The following is a 15,564-nucleotide window of genomic DNA, read 5'->3' as shown; positions in this document are numbered from 1 at the left end:
AGGCAGTGAACGATTCGGATGGTTCGGATTGCGACTAGAAGCAGAACAACAATGATACTTCTATTGTGATGTACATACACGTACCTACTCAGTACATACAATAGGCGCCTCGGTGCTCCATTGAACCGGCCAGTCAACGAAGGACTATGATGAGGGCGGACGGAAGAAAGAGAGAACGACTGGCCAGGAAGGGGCGGCGAAAAATCAGGGATGTCTTTCCCAACCCAATAGGGCGAGATTCGTTTCTATTTCGTCCATTTCGTAATATACGAGCTGCAAGTCAGGCACTAGAAATATCTGACACACCATTACCACTACCATCGTACGCTACCCCCTGCAGCTAGGCAATCGAACGACTTTGTGTGGTCGATTTCTTTCCAAAGGCGACGACGGTCAGACTACCTAGACCCAGGTACCCCTTCAGTTACCTCCCGAAACTGACTGCCTGCCGTTTGACTCGCTTTTTGTTTTTTGTTTCTTTGTTTCTGAAGAGCTGATGCACCTGGGACCAGCCACATCACCACCATGCATTGCTGCTGTCTGATATTGCCGATACGGTGACCGACCACCAGCATTGAATTTGTTGTTCCTTCCAAGTACAGCCCTCCGATGAATGTACGATCGCCGACTGTTCTGTATCATCAAATTGTTGCCTACTTCATCTATATCCGATCTGCCACCCGACCTTCGCCATATGGCCATGGCCGATGGGCTTTCCTCAGAATCCGTGTTTCCTTTTTCCATATATCAGTAATTACCACTTACATGAGGAGACCTCGAGCGGAATTGAGTGTCGGCATCCGTAGCGCCAACTCAGGGGAAAAGTACACGTACGAAGTGGTGTGGGTTGGTTGTTGATCTGCCTGGCCCCGATACTGGGACAGCCAGCATGGTCTTCACGCAGTGCTGTCCATCTTCTTTCATCACACAGGATTTGGCCACTACATTACTCAGAAGTGGCAATCCCTTCTTAATACAGGTCTTCTGGTGGGTTATATAGTGTGATACATTGCCCTTTTTCGGCCGACTCTCGTTCCACCGGGTCGTTTCGAATGTCAACGGCCTGCCTCTTAGTCGCCAATCCATCGAGAAATGCGGTATACACGGAGAAGGTAGTACTGATCTGCCACACGATCGACCTGTCTGACGTGTGCGGACACGTTTCCCTGGCAACATCAACCACACGGTCACAGTGTACATAGTTGCACAGCCTACTTTGTAACCCTCCTTTACCTCTTCCAAAGGCCGTTGAATTTCGAACTCTACTCGAAACATTACACTGCATTGAAGGGATTGCCTTGCAGTAAGCATCAGGACAACGCAAACCTCGGCGATTGTACGGCTTCAAAAGGCGGGTCTTCGACATATATTGTGATAGAGCGAGGCGAAGCACCGCCGGTACCCCCCCGCCTAGAATATGCGCCCAGTTGCAACCTCTACCCCATGGAGATGGAATAGACCCGAGTTTATAGTGCTGCCTGGGGGGAACGAGGAAATCTTTCCCTCTTCCTGAATGGGTCTGCCCGATGATGATGCGTACGGTATGGAGCTACTGTTGCTCCGCTGACTGCGATACTGTGGGGGGCAAGAAGTTTCTATCATCTCCCTTCAAAGTACATAGAAGTGTGTAGAACTTTTTGCCAGGCGCGTCCGGTGTCGCGTGTCTTGCGTCGCCGGTGCGGCGGTCTGTACCGGTGGGATCTAGCGAGGCTTAATTAGTAAGCAAACCAAATACGAAGTACGAAGTACTCCATACTGCACTGTACAACTACACGTGTAAAACAAATCAGGTGTGCCGCAATGTATGAAGTACACTACATGATTCTAAAAGTATCCTGCAGGTTGGTGGAAAATACGAGTTTTTACAACGATGAGCGCATGTCGTCTGCCAATATGGATGAGCTTGTCCGCTTTTGAATACAACACGCAACCTCGACGTTTCTAAACACCATACTGTACGGATATAGTTAGCTCGAGACTACCCCACCCACTCGTTGAACGTGGAGTACATACGTGGCTGAGTCCTGCGACCGCTGGCGCATTCTCCTGCCACGACCTTGGAACACAGTGTGTAGATACACGACGTACGCGCTCTCGACCTGTACCCACTGTAATTACACTGTGCGCTGTACATTGTACACGAACCTGAGCTCAGCAAGATGGATATTTCAACGGCTCAAGCCTCTTTGATACAATGTTTACCGGTCATACATCACTGCACGCAGCAGTGATGGCAATAGACTCGACCATGCGGGATGTCTTCCATTCCACTGGGTTATCCATTACTCACTCATGTCGCAGCGGGCAAACCCGGATATCTCCCCTCTGAATAAATTCGAGTCGCTTCCTGGTGAGTCAAAAACTCCCCGGCGTCTGCCATGGCCAGCTCAAATCGGACTTGCAACTGGGAACACAACTTGTGAGTACAGATGCGCGTCTGGTACTCCCGGTTCTATCCATGCAACTGTAATGTTTTGCCGAAGCACTTGATATGTCCGTCCACGACCGCATCCACTTGGTTTTCGGCGGCGACAAGGCTTACCAGTGGCGTCAACATTGTCCAGACTTGCGCAAACTGGACATCAAGTGCGGCGAGCCATAATAACGGCCATGTTTCCTGTTCTTCCGCCCCCGCCAGCTTTCAAGCCACGTCCATGGTATGCTGGGAGCAAGTAGTCGCGAGCCTCTTCGCCCGCGCGTCCCGGCCCGTCCCATACGAGCTGTGTTTTCGCGTCCCAGTCACGTACATACCAACCATGACCACATAATCTTTCTCAGTAAGCAGGGTTTTTTTAGGAGGAGAAAGAGTAAGAATACCACAGGCTTGATCAAGGTTCAATGCAAGCCCACACTCGCTGAGATGGACTTACCACGACGCCAGTAACACCGTGGACACAAGTAATACCCTCGCTTCCCCGTTCAGGTCGGAGGTTACAACAGTGCCAGGTAGCACTGCAATTGACTTTGCAACGTGGAGTACTGCCATGTGTAGTCAACCGCCAGATTACGGCGAAACATATTCTTTGCGCAGGCCACTCTTCGGCCCAAGAAGCATTGCGCCGAGTCGCAAAGGCACAGTTTGCAGTCGCACTGAAGGCCGTCCCATCCAGGATATAGCGCCGAGGAGACGGTCAGCACCTCCTGTACTGCTGGACCAACGGTGCTCACGGGTGAGGTCATGCCACGGAATTGCGGCACTGCTTGAAGTTACGTCCCTATACCTCGAGCCATCCAATATCCCAAGTCTGCCCGGCATATTCCCAATGTCGAAGATGGGAGCCTGCTGCGTACATTTATGTCTGAAGGCAGATGAACCGCAACACTGCTCTCCTTGTAATTCATTCCGTCGTTCGTTTCGTTGAAACTTAATCCGTTGTTCCGTTGCGTGAAGTGATTAACAGTATGCGTCACGTACGAAGGCCCCCTTAGCCATCAGGGGTTGACCCGCTCAGGGGCCAACTTGAATCCGGCTCACCCCGTGCCACTACCAAGGGAATCACGATGGGACGCCATATAGCCCCGCCCAGTACCGCTCGCCGAGGGCGCGACGAGGTCATAGGTTGAAAGAGGCGAGGTGATATTGACGACCCTGTCGCGAGAAAGTGCCGGAGGGGCGTCCCGAAGGCAACATCTTAAGCAAGGATTTCACTATGGGATCCCTCGACTATCAAGAGGCGCGCTAAGGGGTCTGAGGCAATGCTGCTCACGTTGCGTAGTCTAACATCGGCCGTCTCAATGCAAACCATATTTATCCATGTCCTATCATTACGTCAGTGAAGACTGCGCGATCCTCCGTCGTACCTCGAACGGACGCGATTTGAAATAGGCATATGACAATCGCGTTTGGCGCACATGGCGACAGGTTCGCGTCTGGGATTGCGGGAAAATATGGACTGAAAATTTCGCGAGAAATCATTGTATACCGCCCGAAAGATGACGTTAAATTGTGACTCGAATGCCGCTTAACCCCATTTCCCAAGTACCGAGATTTCTATTTCGAGGACGGAAAACATGGTATCCATCCTGCCCATTTCCTCTCTCGATGTCGAACGAACCCCTTCGCGCCTGACACATGAACCGGCCAGATATCACATGGGTCCATAATCATCGCATAGGCTCGCCCACTGGGAGTTTTCGGGGGGGTATGTTGTTTCACAAGTTTCATTTGTCGAGCCTCAAACCCAAGGCTATGCTCTGATCCTTGACCTTGACCGATGCAGCCAGTTCAGAAACCATCCTCCTCAACTCCGCCCTAAACCATTTTATATCGACGAGGGGTAAAGCATGACGCGAACCGAGGCACCGAAGGACTTGGTGGGAAGAGGGGTGCGGAACTTGGCACGGACAACGCCCGAGTTGCCTGTCGCATCGAGTGTCAGTGACCATTGTTGGCAAGGTTGGAGCCGAATAAAACCGTGTGGGTGGCGACAGGCGCAGAAGGAGAAAAAGGATAAAGTGGTGGAGAAAGGGGCTAGTTACCGTGAGGGCGAGTGACCTTGCCCCAGATAACGCGGATCTTGGAGCCGCGGACCTCCTTCTTGGCCTTGTAGACGTACGCGACCTTCTTGCCGAGATAGAAGCTGTCGTTCCTTGGTCAGCAAATCGGCCCACAAAACGACATGTGTAGGGAGTGCGCGTACTTGGCGGCGTCAATGTCGTCGACACCCTCGATCTTGACGAGGCTGGTCCCGGGGTGCGTGTGGTGCTTGCTACGCTGGTAGGACAGGTGACGTCCCCTGGTACACTCGATCAGCTCTTGTCCATTGAATTCGGTCGGTCGTTCCCTCGCATTGCCCTGTTCATATCCATCCTCCTTCCCGGTCGATGTCTCGAAAGTATTCCCTTCCCCTCCAAATGCGCATTCGAATTCCTCCCCGAGCGATGAATGGTTACTCACTTGACGTATACTGTACAGTATAAAGTTAGCCAAATCTGAATGAAAAACCAAATGTAGCGGTAAAAGCAGAAGTAATGAAAGTCTTGGCTGGGCGTTCGCTGTGCTATGCCCACAATTGCAGGCCGCTCTGCCTCGAAATGCAGGAGAATTGGGACGTAGGTAACTTACGTCGGTGACCCTGTTCTGAAGGCATCGTTATTATGTCGGATTACCCTCTATCCAACCGAACCGGATATGGTATTGGGAAAGTTAGAGAAATGCCGTCGCAGCAGGACAATTCTCCAGGGTTGACTTGCTCGCCGATGTTGTCGTGTCGTGATGTTTCCGTTAGTGGAAGGAATCCGGCAAGGTAGGGGTGCCGAGGGCCACTAAAACTTGAGTGTGCCCTAAGTCAGGTGACCGAGTGACCACACACAGTACTGAAAAAGCGACATATTGCACCGTTATTTCAGCCACAGAATTTATATCTTATCTTATCAGGAGTGTGGGGTTGTGGCTGAGTTGTGTCGCATAGTGGTCTGGACTTCGGCGCACCCAAACGTCATCCGCCTTTCCCGATTCGTACTCCGACTCTGATCGTATCAGTTCGAGAATGCCATGGAAGCTCGTCTCTCCCGGATCCAACAATACACCCAGGAACCAATATCAAATGTTCATTCACTAAAATAATTGCACGTTGCCCTCTTTTGGGGCATTGTATTCGCATGACCAACTATCAACACGTCGGCCGTTCTCGCTAGCCAATTGAGGATGAATGCGATACCTACAATGGCATTTCTCATTGTCAAAAGCATCGAAAATCGGCTAGTAACGAATCCAGTGCATACTTCGCATAATTGATGCTGTCGCCGCCGCCCGCCTGCTGCCTATCTATCCCCAGTACCGGAGCGTGGGGACGACTCGCAAGATCGCAGGAGCGATCACGTTTGTTGAACGCAAGCAACCTAGGGTAAACGCTGACTGGCTGCTGGCCCACCCTTTCCGGCTAAACTGGACATGCAAGCCGCCCCAGTCATTAATCATCGGGCGCTGTCACCGAATATCCCGTTGCGCGGTTTTGAAGGGTAGATGATATCCGTAAGGACCAATTTTCACATTCCCTCGCCCTACTGGCAGTCGTGGGCGCGTGTGCCAGAGCTGGAACCCGGGACCGGAGATCTCAACGGCAGCAACGTTCTGATGTCCGATATCGCGTCGGCCTTCCGTGATTCGCTGTATCGCCGCACTTGCAACGAGAATCCCACGGACATACCCGATCTGCTTATGAGGGAACACCAGGTAGTTCATGTTGAAAGCGGAAATGCATCGTTTGCCAGACCTGAGGCGGACATTCTCGTCATGTCAATTTTTTATAGTATTTTCCTTTTTTTTTTGGACATTCGAAAGACAAATCCCGAAATGAAGCGGGGTTGACCGGTGTTAGACGGGAAGAAAAGAGTAGCAAAAAAAAACCACCGAACACCGAAGACTTGGCATTCTGAGGAATACTTTGGCGGATCCACGGGGTGCTGCCATTACTATTTGTACATCGAGAGATCGAGCAATCGAGCAATCAATCCATCAATATCATGCCGTCGAGTTACTCCTTCACTCTAAAGGACCTCCAATACTCCATTCCTATGCCAATGTCCTCCAACGCTGCTGGGGTCAGATGCGCCGTCCCCATCGGACCGTACCTAAGGTAAGTGGGTAGATAATGACATGGCTCTCCGGCACAACGTGTTCACTTTTTGGACAACCCTTCCACTTCCCGTGATTCTAGCCCGTCCGTTCATGGCTCGTTCTCATTCCCTCTCCCCACCCACGAGTTGTTTATAGGGAGTAGAGCCGACAAGTAGAGATATATAGAAACACTGCCCGGAGTCTATGTTGTAAACGAGCTTTGGTGGCCTTTGCTTCCCAGGCTATTTCGTGATTCGCTGCCGCCTTAATTCAAATGTCTTTCACCTTTGAATGAAGAACAATACGACCGTCTGTCGCCCGTTCATTAAGCACGTCGTAGCTTTGGTCAACTTCAAAGGAGTCGCAAGATAAAACTACTTAGTAAGCCCTTATTGTGTGTAGATTTATATCAAGTTTAACTATGGCGTGCTCAACAAATCATCCAGATGTGGGTTGTCACACTTCCGTAATTATCAACCCTGTCGGTTTTTTAAGTCAATTTATCCCGCCCTAGCACACTCTTCCGTGCTAGCCCAATACTGTCTCTCAAATCCCCTGGCCCTGACGCTTCTCCAACATCAGTTTTAGCTAAAACAAACTTGGCCTACGTATGTAGACTAAATTCCCATTGGTGATGCTCTTCAACTACATTCGGAGCTTGTCACTAATTATCCAGTCGGTAGCTCTTCGTTCGGGGCTCTTGGAGTGTACTTGTACGTACAGTACCGCCATTGAAACTCGGTACGACAGCTGCAGTACCTATGAGCTTCCTGCATGGACCAGTTCTATCTAAACCTCAATACAAAACCCCCACCCGACACGGGTCGAGGTACCTATAAGAGATTATCGCATCAGATCAGATGCAACAGATCTCTGTTAATAACGTGACGGCTAGCGGGGCCCATCTATTTACGGCTTCCCACTGTAGTACAGCCGGAATAATCGGAGTCGCAGGGCATGGACGAAGGATGATGCATCGGAGCCGCTGGCGGCAGGCTAGAGTGCCCAGTGTTATTAACCTACCGAGTGAGTGTAGGAGTACATCTACGACTTACCACCCCGCCCCGCCCCAAGAGCCCCTCAATCCCGTCCCTCCTGCTCATCATCTTTGGCCTCCCCACCCCCTCCTGCAGACCCCATCATCGACACTCAATCCTACCAACCGGTCTCGTTGACATTTCGGCCACCTATTTCCCTCAATTTCTTGCAACTGGCCTTTTGCTTTTTTCCTTTTCCCTTCATTAAGCAGATCAAAACATCAGCACCTTAGCGATCACAATGAGTGAACTCGGAACACCTGCAGCGTATGTGCTAGCTCGACCATTCGCGAGAGAACCCCCACCCCGCTTCCAGTTGCCTCCTTTCTCGACACTTTTTTTTTTTTCCCTCGCATCAGCTGCCTCAACCCCAACTTGTCTGAGAGAGCTCAGGTCGTTGTGTACGGGCCCAGTCAAGGGCACCACGCAAGGCCTCGTAGCTTTCAACAGCGACGCCCTAGGCTTCTTGACAAGTTTTTGCTGACAAACACTTGGTTTTTTTTCTTCCTAGTGGCATGGAGCTGAAGGACAACACAGTTATCGTCGTCCTCGGCGCGTCCGGAGATTTGGCTAAGAAGAAAACGGTACTTTTCACGACCGCCCATGCACCCCTCCTCGATGGCGACCGGAATTGCTGACTTCTTTCTAGTACCCTGCGCTCTTCGGTCTGGTAAGCGACAACACAATGCTATCTCAGCTGCTCCCCTACCTAGTCCTGGATGCCATCGGAATCCTGCGATTGAGCTGGTACAGTCAGGTCGGTGTGCTAATATGACGTCGAATAGTATCGCAATGGCTTCCTACCCAAGGACATCAAGATCGTCGGTTATGCGCGTACAAAGATGGACCACGATGAGTACATACGCCGTATTCGATCATACATGAAGACGCCAACAAAGGAGATCGAACAACAACTCGACGATTTCTGCAGCCTATGCACCTACGTCGCGGGCCAGTATGACCGGGATGATAGCTTCCTCGAACTGAACAAACAACTCGAGAAGCTCGAGGAGGGCCGGGTGGAGACTCACCGTCTATTTTACATGGCCCTCCCCCCAAGCGTCTTCACCATCGTCTCTCAGCACCTAAAGCGCTGCTGTTACCCCAGGAATGGCATTGCCCGCGTCGTCGTACGTAGACCTTCGACTCTTTCCCCTTCGAAAACTTGTCATCGCTCAGGGCGCATTGTTTTGCTTTCGCCTTTACCCCTGCGCCTCTCGCTGACGTGCTGTGACTGGCGCCCTCTAGGTCGAGAAACCTTTCGGCAAGGATCTCGCTAGCTCGCGGGAGCTACAGAAATCCCTCGAACCGGACTGGAAGGAGGACGAGCTGTACCGCATTGACCACTACCTGGGCAAGGAGATGGTGAAGAACATTCTGATTCTCCGATTCGGCAATTCCTTCTTTGGTGCCACGTGGAACAGGCAGAACATCGACAATGTCCAGATCACGTTCAAGGAACCCTTTGGTACCGAGGGTCGTGGCGGTTACTTTGACGAGTTTGGCATCATCCGCGATGTCATGCAGAACCACCTGCTGCAGGTGCTGACCCTGCTAGCCATGGAACGCCCCGTCTCGTTCTCGGCCGAAGACATCCGCGACGAAAAGGTCAGAGTGCTGCGCGCCATTCCGGCCATCGAGCCCAAGAACGTTATCATTGGCCAGTACGGAAAATCTCTCGATGGCAGCAAGCCCGCTTATAAAGAAGACGACACCGTCCCCGAGGGTTCCCGGTGTGCCACTTTCTGCGCCTTGGTGGCGTACATTAAGAACGAGCGGTGGGACGGCGTGCCCTTCATCATGAAGGCCGGCAAGGCGCTCAACGAGCAGAAGACGGAGATCCGCATCCAGTTCAAGGACGTGACCTCGGGCATTTTCAAGGACATCCCAAGAAACGAGCTGGTCATGCGTATCCAGCCCAACGAGAGCGTCTACATCAAGATGAACTCGAAGCTCCCAGGTCTCAGCATGCAGACGGTCGTCACAGAGTTGGACTTGACCTACAGGCGGCGATTCTCCGACCTAAAGATTCCCGAGGCGTACGAGTCGTTGATTCTTGACTGCCTCAAGGGCGACCATTCCAACTTTGTGCGAGATGATGAGCTGGACGCGAGCTGGAGGATCTTCACCCCGCTGCTCCACTACCTCGACGACAACAAAGAGATTATCCCCATGGAATACCCCTATGGTAAGTCGACATAATGCCCCATTCGGGCAAACGCATAGTGCGCAGTGAGCCGAGTGAGACATACTGATAATCGTCCGCAGGTTCCCGTGGTCCTGCTGTCCTCGACGACTTTACTTCGTCGTATGGCTATAAGTTCAGTGACGCGGCGGGATACCAGTGGCCTACCACGGCCGCTTCAGCGCCGAACAAATTGTGAGTGGCCAAGCATATGTCACGCGCATGAATTGTTTTTCTTCTTTTCCTTTCTCTCCGTAGATAGGGAAATGATTACTCATTCGACTTTCTCATTCGCAGCTGAGATCCCTTTCGCCATACCTAAATCACGAATTGTCTTTCTTTCGCCAAGTTCTTTCGATGTCCCTGTGCCTCTTCAACAGGGCATGATATAGGATTTTCTACGACACATACTTCCACACACTCGACGCGAACATGTTATACGGGAGTCGGAAATGGGGTGGGCTTGAGGGAATCCATCAAGATGACGCTTTTCGCGCATCTCTTAGTACGGAAGATGGAGAGGAAACGAATAAAGAAAGGCAAAGAAAAAAGAAAAGAAAGTTGCTCTTGGTACATTCTTCAGTACCACGAGACAATTGTCTGTGTAATCCGTCGATGATATTGAACACGAAAGTAGAAAAGAGAATTGGATTCATTAATCCAGTCGCCTCAATTCGATGGTTTCACACGAAGTTCTTGCCCCTTTCCCGAACCGATAGGAGACGGTTGAGTTTTAAGAATGGCAGCGAAGCAGCAATAGTAAGGCGACTACGATGACGTTGGTGTTAAGCCTTTTAGTAAAGGGACGGAGGAAGAAGTTCCAAGCTTTCGCGGTTGGATCGAAATCGGTTTCTCCATGACGGTATCAGTATCCTCTGGCACGCACAGTGTTGACACTGTACGGAGTATGTTCGGCCGATGGCACGGGGTCACATGACTCAGAGACGGCTAGTTTGGGTGGGACCCAGGGTCTGGTGCTGCGTTCACAGTGTCGCGGTTCGCCTTCTCCTACCTGCCGTTACCAGTACGTACGAATTACGGATATACCGATAATACGGTACGAAAGAAGAGACCCAGGTAGAATTCTTTCAGCATCTGAATGACCGCCCCAGCAGGCGCCTATCTCGGTTCCTTGTTCACTTCTCAGCATCTCTACCACCACCTACGACCAGCCCACCACGACGACGGGACTGCTCATCCCCTTCGCAACGCGTCATAACCGACTGAAGGAACAAACTCGGTCGATTCAACACCCTTTTTACCGGCTTGCTTGACGTCCCTTTTCAAGAGGCTGCGCAGCGTCTCTTCTTGTCTCGACCACTTCATCGTGCTCCTTCTCGACTGCGGTTCTTCACGGGCTCATCCTGGCATAACCACAAGAGGTTGCCTCCGACCACGATAGCCTTTTTTTCCGACGCCGTTACTATATCAATACAGTAGCTCTTATCGACACACATATCTTCCAATCGCGAAGGCATCCGAACACACCGAGTTTTCTGTTTCTTTCTTTCATTCTTCTCCTTTTTCCTTTTCTTTCTTTTCTTTTCTTTTCTTCTTTATTTTACGCGACTCACGTGTACCGGGCGACAAGCGAACCAACGGCTACATAATTACAATCCAGTCAGGTGTCTTGGACTCAGGTTCCAATCCCAGCAAGGCCTCTCATGCGATAAGAGACGCGCCCATCCTGTATCGTGTCGGCGAATAGGGACTTCTCGGCTAGGCAGGTACTCGGGCCTTGCAACGCAGCAGGACATAAACGTTGGGAGAAGGACTTGCCTTATGCCAGGCATTGTCGTCATGGAAAACGGTGGTCACAATGGGGGTCACTCGGTTCACGATAGAGACAATAAGGCGAATGGACCATCATCAAGAGAGCGCGAGGGCACTTATCCCGGGACTGACAAGAGAAAGGCCATCGACGCGGCGTCGGGGTCTACATTGAACGGAGCAAAGGATGGAAACGGGCAGCCTCCCAAGGCAAAAGGACAGGCTGATGGAGCGCAAAATACTGTCGCGACGAATCGCTCAAGGATGAACGACCTCCCCGACGAGATCGTCCACATCACCCAGGGTTTCATCCCGCTATCGACTATTCTCGTCCGCCTTGCCCAAGCTACACACGATGACCTTCAAAAGGCTGTCGTGGATGCAGCCAGCGTCAAGTGGATGCCCATGGCCTTGAATGGCAATTCAGCGAGCGGAAGCGACTTGCCCGACGACACTTCCGAAGGGAACCGCAAAAGGAAGACGACATTGCTCAAGTTCGCCCAAGATGCGCACACGAAATGGGTCAAAGCTCTTGTCATTACCGACTGGAGCAGAAAAGCCGAGACGGTCAGCAAACTGATCGATCTCAAGGCACACCTGGACGGGAAGCGCATGCTTTTTGATATGACTCTGAACCAGCTCATCGAGCTCAAACTGTCCTTGAACCAGGCCAAGTTACCGAGCCCGGACCTGAAGACTGCCTTGCAAATTCTGACCACGGGTGAGGCACCTTGGATCCCAGAGGTACGTGATTTTCCCTACAACTCGCATCATACGAGTATATGGCCTGCCTGCTCACCACTCGTGTACTAGCCCGGTTACATCCCCCCACCGCCCCTGACGCCCGAAGAGCAGTTGAAATGGGTCGAAGAACTGAACACGCTCCTCTCCCTTCGCCTCAATCTGGACGACTATGATAAGATTCCGCCCCAATTCAAGGACTACTCCATCGAATCCGGCCGAGTGACCTTCAAGGTCAAGGGAGAGTTCGAGGTGGACCTCACAATAGCGGACGAGGATTTCGAGAAGCAATTCTGGTTTATCGACTTCCGGTTCGATTTCTCACCGTCAACCGATAAGTTGTCTGATGCTTTGATGGCCTTCTTAGAGGTGCAGGTCAACGAGGTTTTGGGGAAGGATGGCCTACAAGGCTGCTACCAATTCCTTCACGAGTTTGTGCTCACCCACAAGGTCAACGAACTAAAGCGACAGGCCATCGGGCTCGTCCGCAACTCGTGGGCGGTCCATCTGAAGATCGAGCCACTCAACAGGGCCCTCGCCATCCAGTACTGGACAAATCGCTTGCCACCGAATGCGCCCAAGAGCTGGGTCATGGTGGCGGTCCAGAGTGGCAAGCGGAAGAAGAACGGTCAGCCAGACCCGAAATACCCAAGCCGGCTTGTGGCCCGTTGGTACAGGGACAACCAGGAAGTCCCGGATGTCAAGCTGCGACTCAACGTGGAGGCTCTGTCTGCCGAGGAGTTGCTCAAGTCCGCCATCGCAAATCACGTCAAGCATATCCTTTCGACCATACACGCGAAGCTCGTTACTGCGCCGAGATTCGTGAAACACGAGACTTTTATGCGACTCCAAGTGTCCGAAACGGAGCCCCTGGAGTCTTCATTAGAAGTGCAGCTGGGCGGTAGCCACAAGGTGTCTCTGCTGATCGAGCCAGTCACCGGGCTTGTTGCGCTGCAGCCTCATACCAGATACACCCTCCAAGGGGAGAATCGACTCAACCATGGCGTCAGAGACGTTGCAAAGGATGGCGTTAACGTTCTGGAAAATATCCGATGGGGCTTTGTCATGGATGAAATCAACCGTCGTGGCCGAAGCGCTGGCTGGTCCCTCGCCAAGAGTCCCATTGGGGGTGAGGATGTCAAGCGTCTCATCAAAGCGCGCGACGGATATCATGCACTCTTCTTTCAGCGGCAAGGGTTGGATCCGGACTGGTTTGTCATGCTTTCGATGAGCCTCTCTGGTGACGAATGGGTTCTGGTCCGGGTGTAAGTGCCTTGGCCTACAGAATGCGACTGTTGACACTCAAAGACTAACTCGTTGTAGGAACCGGACAGGACCCGTTGGATCCGTCCGAACAAGCATCAACCTGACCTTTACCAAGGAGCTACCGACGCTAGACGACGTATTCTGGGACAGCCTGACCGCCCTTGTTACGGGCATGATCTCGCACGTGGTCGAGCTCGAAGGCGCACGTAACGTCGGGGTTCGTTACCTGCCGAGGGAAGATAAGAGAAAGTCCTCACCGGCACAGGCCAAAATTCCAGTCATCTTCTTTAATGTGGGCGACGTTCTGGACCCGCCACGGCAACGTAAGCGCGCAAATAACGCTGCAGACGCACCGAGCGAGACAAACATTCTGCCTTGGGCTGCGGAGACGGTCGAGGTGCGCTTCAGGGGCGTGCGTCGTGACGTGGAAGATCCCACCAGGCTTGGCGCGACTGTCGATGCATTGCTTCATGTCAAGCACAAATCTAAGTTCCAGCAGCTGCGCGGTCGAATCGACCGCGGCGTCTTCTTCGACGCAAGGGCCGGTCAGTTCCTTATACGCATGCGGGGGTCGGTTGGGCGGCCCATTCTACAAACACTGGCCGATCACATCCGATCCATCGACAGGCTGGTCAAGTTCATCAATGCCATTCGCTTTGCCCGAACTCCAATAAAGTGTAAGAATATGAGCCTACACAGGATCAAGTTCGCCTACAAAGACGTCATGGCCCCGGGACAAGACGGCGAACCTAGAGAGTGGACGGCCATCTTGGACATGGCTGGGGCCGCTGGTGTCCGGCTCATTCTCGAGGATGGTAATCCCCACACGCGCATCCTCGACTTGCTGACCAGAATGGCCAACGACCCCGACGGGATCATCGTTATGATTCCCTATCTTGCCGATATCCTTCCGGTCCTCTCTGCTTTCAGTGCAATCGAAGCCAAGTGGCAGGAGGTGACATTGGCCGAACAGGGCCAGGTGGAAATCTACGCCAAGGCGGCTGACTGGCTCACGGTCCATTATACCATAACGAACGGCTTCGCTGGGCAGGGACCGCGCCAGATTGTTATCGATCTGCGGACCAGAGATCGCGACGGCGAGACGTTCTGGTTCGTGTTGTCCAGGGCCCGCGGGACAGACCCGTCGCTGGCTTCGGACGAGGAGGTCAGCAAGGTCCTTCGGCCCGTTTGGGATTCGCGTGGGGACGGGTGGCGCGGCCTCTCTACCGGTGCGGCTGCTCGACTCGGAACGGGCGTTATGGACCTTCTCCAGCGATTGGACGACGCGGTGAGGACGCATGCTACTGGCGCAGCCGCCTCGGGCGACGGGGCATCGACTACCGGGCACCCGACGCAAACGAGCGAGACGTTGTCGGCGAGCCAGACGTTCTCGAGCCAGGCGTCCAGAACGGCGACGCAGCAGACGAGCCCGAACCCGAGCCAACCCCAACCCCAACCGCATCTGAACCAGCCTCCGCCTGGGAGGCGGAAACAGGTCGCCGCGAACAAGAGCGGAGGAAGACACGCGCCGGTGGTGGTGCTAGATTGAGAGGCTTTGGCCAGTATGCTTTTTTCGAGGCCACATCGGCTCGCATTGTTTTTCGTTTTCTTTGGTGTTCACAAGCCCTGCGAGACGAGACGACGGGCATTGGGGGGTCTAGTTGTCGTTTGTGGACGGCCCCTGTGTTTTTTTCCCGACGTATATATTTGATTTTTCCTACCGCAACAACTATATTGATACCAAACCCGGGAATGTCTGGAGAGAACGGGATGGGACGGGGAAGAACAGGATAACAGAGAAGCAGGGACATGATCAAGGTTGCTGTTACTGATAGATACCACTGAGGCCCTGGCATCGGAGAAAGGGATGTCTCATGCAGGATAGGTAGTCAACATAAGCGTAATTTGGCTCTTGTTTTGAGCTGGATGTGCCTCTCCTCAGTTTCTCAAGGGTCTTCGAGACACGTAGGGCCGTCCGTTTCAATGCCCAAGATCCATCGAACGGG

The 15,564-nt window shown here is 52.6% G+C and overlaps 6 protein-coding genes across 6 annotated transcripts; 4 read left to right on the top strand and 2 right to left on the bottom strand.

The window, feature by feature from the left end:
• The first annotated feature begins 265 nt into the window (after nucleotides 1-265).
• Nucleotides 266-1,051, top strand: ACRALDRAFT_1060975 (uncharacterized protein). Its single transcript, XM_071016338.1, has one exon. It carries the CDS (start codon nucleotides 610-612, stop codon nucleotides 856-858), a length of 249 nt encoding a protein of 82 aa, XP_070876669.1. The 5' UTR covers nucleotides 266-609; the 3' UTR covers nucleotides 859-1,051.
• Nucleotide 1,052: 1 nt separating this feature from the next.
• Nucleotides 1,053-4,115, top strand: ACRALDRAFT_206920 (uncharacterized protein; the record flags this gene model as incomplete). Its single annotated transcript, XM_071022138.1, has 24 exons — nucleotides 1,053-1,150; nucleotides 1,194-1,248; nucleotides 1,292-1,371; nucleotides 1,493-1,613; nucleotides 1,645-1,694; nucleotides 1,791-1,841; nucleotides 1,876-1,937; nucleotides 2,023-2,067; nucleotides 2,151-2,196; nucleotides 2,226-2,350; nucleotides 2,387-2,419; nucleotides 2,484-2,586; nucleotides 2,639-2,722; nucleotides 2,834-2,939; nucleotides 2,993-3,084; nucleotides 3,118-3,170; nucleotides 3,208-3,357; nucleotides 3,402-3,478; nucleotides 3,518-3,552; nucleotides 3,642-3,686; nucleotides 3,717-3,773; nucleotides 3,827-3,946; nucleotides 3,981-4,044; nucleotides 4,086-4,115. 24 exons carry the CDS (start codon nucleotides 1,053-1,055, stop codon nucleotides 4,113-4,115), a joined length of 1,782 nt encoding a protein of 593 aa, XP_070876668.1.
• ACRALDRAFT_1060974 (60S ribosomal protein eL33) lies at nucleotides 3,635-5,269 on the bottom strand. Its single transcript, XM_071016337.1, has 5 exons — nucleotides 5,066-5,269; nucleotides 4,898-4,907; nucleotides 4,641-4,736; nucleotides 4,480-4,580; nucleotides 3,635-4,360 (listed from the first exon to the last, which is right to left on the bottom strand). Exons 1-5 carry the CDS (start codon nucleotides 5,088-5,090, stop codon nucleotides 4,263-4,265), a joined length of 330 nt encoding a protein of 109 aa, XP_070876667.1. The 5' UTR covers nucleotides 5,091-5,269; the 3' UTR covers nucleotides 3,635-4,262.
• Nucleotides 5,270-5,373: 104 nt separating this feature from the next.
• On the bottom strand, nucleotides 5,374-5,920 carry ACRALDRAFT_206918 (uncharacterized protein; the record flags this gene model as incomplete). The annotated part of the gene is made up of 5 exons (XM_071022137.1): nucleotides 5,374-5,393; nucleotides 5,422-5,501; nucleotides 5,573-5,674; nucleotides 5,725-5,841; nucleotides 5,874-5,920. 5 exons carry the CDS (start codon nucleotides 5,918-5,920, stop codon nucleotides 5,374-5,376), a joined length of 366 nt encoding a protein of 121 aa, XP_070876666.1.
• Nucleotides 5,921-7,642: 1,722 nt separating this feature from the next.
• On the top strand, nucleotides 7,643-10,498 carry ACRALDRAFT_1060973 (uncharacterized protein). The gene is made up of 7 exons (XM_071016336.1): nucleotides 7,643-7,863; nucleotides 8,108-8,180; nucleotides 8,246-8,266; nucleotides 8,382-8,726; nucleotides 8,845-9,784; nucleotides 9,865-9,976; nucleotides 10,079-10,498. The coding sequence occupies exons 1-7, from the start codon at nucleotides 7,838-7,840 to the stop codon at nucleotides 10,080-10,082; spliced, it is 1,521 nt and encodes a 506-aa protein (XP_070876665.1). The 5' UTR covers nucleotides 7,643-7,837; the 3' UTR covers nucleotides 10,083-10,498.
• An 819-nt stretch (nucleotides 10,499-11,317) lies between these two features.
• Nucleotides 11,318-15,546, top strand: ACRALDRAFT_1079786 (uncharacterized protein). The gene is made up of 3 exons (XM_071018938.1): nucleotides 11,318-12,295; nucleotides 12,365-13,557; nucleotides 13,616-15,546. The coding sequence occupies exons 1-3, from the start codon at nucleotides 11,564-11,566 to the stop codon at nucleotides 15,105-15,107; spliced, it is 3,417 nt and encodes a 1,138-aa protein (XP_070876664.1). The 5' UTR covers nucleotides 11,318-11,563; the 3' UTR covers nucleotides 15,108-15,546.
• The last annotated feature ends 18 nt before the right edge of the window (nucleotides 15,547-15,564 follow it).

Source organism: Sodiomyces alcalophilus, assembly GCF_042370955.1.
Source record: "Sodiomyces alcalophilus JCM 7366 unplaced genomic scaffold ACRALscaffold_2, whole genome shotgun sequence".
Taxonomy (NCBI): Eukaryota; Fungi; Ascomycota; class Sordariomycetes; order Glomerellales; family Plectosphaerellaceae; genus Sodiomyces; species Sodiomyces alcalophilus.
This window is presented reverse-complemented; position numbering and strand designations above follow the sequence as displayed.

What these genes read in the sequence shown, in the direction of transcription:
- ACRALDRAFT_1060975 (XM_071016338.1), top strand. Translation starts at nt 610, where the DNA reads ATGAATGTACGATCGCCGACTGTTCTGTATCATCAAATTGTTGCCTAC.
- ACRALDRAFT_1060974 (XM_071016337.1), bottom strand. Translation starts at nt 5,090, where the DNA reads ATGCCTTCAGAACAGGGTCACCGAC. An exon ending in GACGACATTGACGCCGCCAA is followed by an intron (nt 4,581 to 4,640) that starts GTACGCGCACTC and finishes AAGGAACGACAG; the next exon opens with CTTCTATCTCGGCAAGAAGG. An exon ending in CAAGGTCACTCGCCCTCACG is followed by an intron (nt 4,361 to 4,479) that starts GTAACTAGCCCC and finishes TCGATGCGACAG; the next exon opens with GCAACTCGGGCGTTGTCCGT.
- ACRALDRAFT_1060973 (XM_071016336.1), top strand. Translation starts at nt 7,838, where the DNA reads ATGAGTGAACTCGGAACACCTGCAGC. An exon ending in ATTTGGCTAAGAAGAAAACG is followed by an intron (nt 8,181 to 8,245) that starts GTACTTTTCACG and finishes ACTTCTTTCTAG; the next exon opens with TACCCTGCGCTCTTCGGTCT. An exon ending in CCCCATGGAATACCCCTATG is followed by an intron (nt 9,785 to 9,864) that starts GTAAGTCGACAT and finishes AATCGTCCGCAG; the next exon opens with GTTCCCGTGGTCCTGCTGTC.
- ACRALDRAFT_1079786 (XM_071018938.1), top strand. Translation starts at nt 11,564, where the DNA reads ATGCCAGGCATTGTCGTCATGGAAAACGGTGGTCACAATGGGGGTCAC. An exon ending in AGGCACCTTGGATCCCAGAG is followed by an intron (nt 12,296 to 12,364) that starts GTACGTGATTTT and finishes CTCGTGTACTAG; the next exon opens with CCCGGTTACATCCCCCCACC. An exon ending in GAATGGGTTCTGGTCCGGGT is followed by an intron (nt 13,558 to 13,615) that starts GTAAGTGCCTTG and finishes AACTCGTTGTAG; the next exon opens with GAACCGGACAGGACCCGTTG.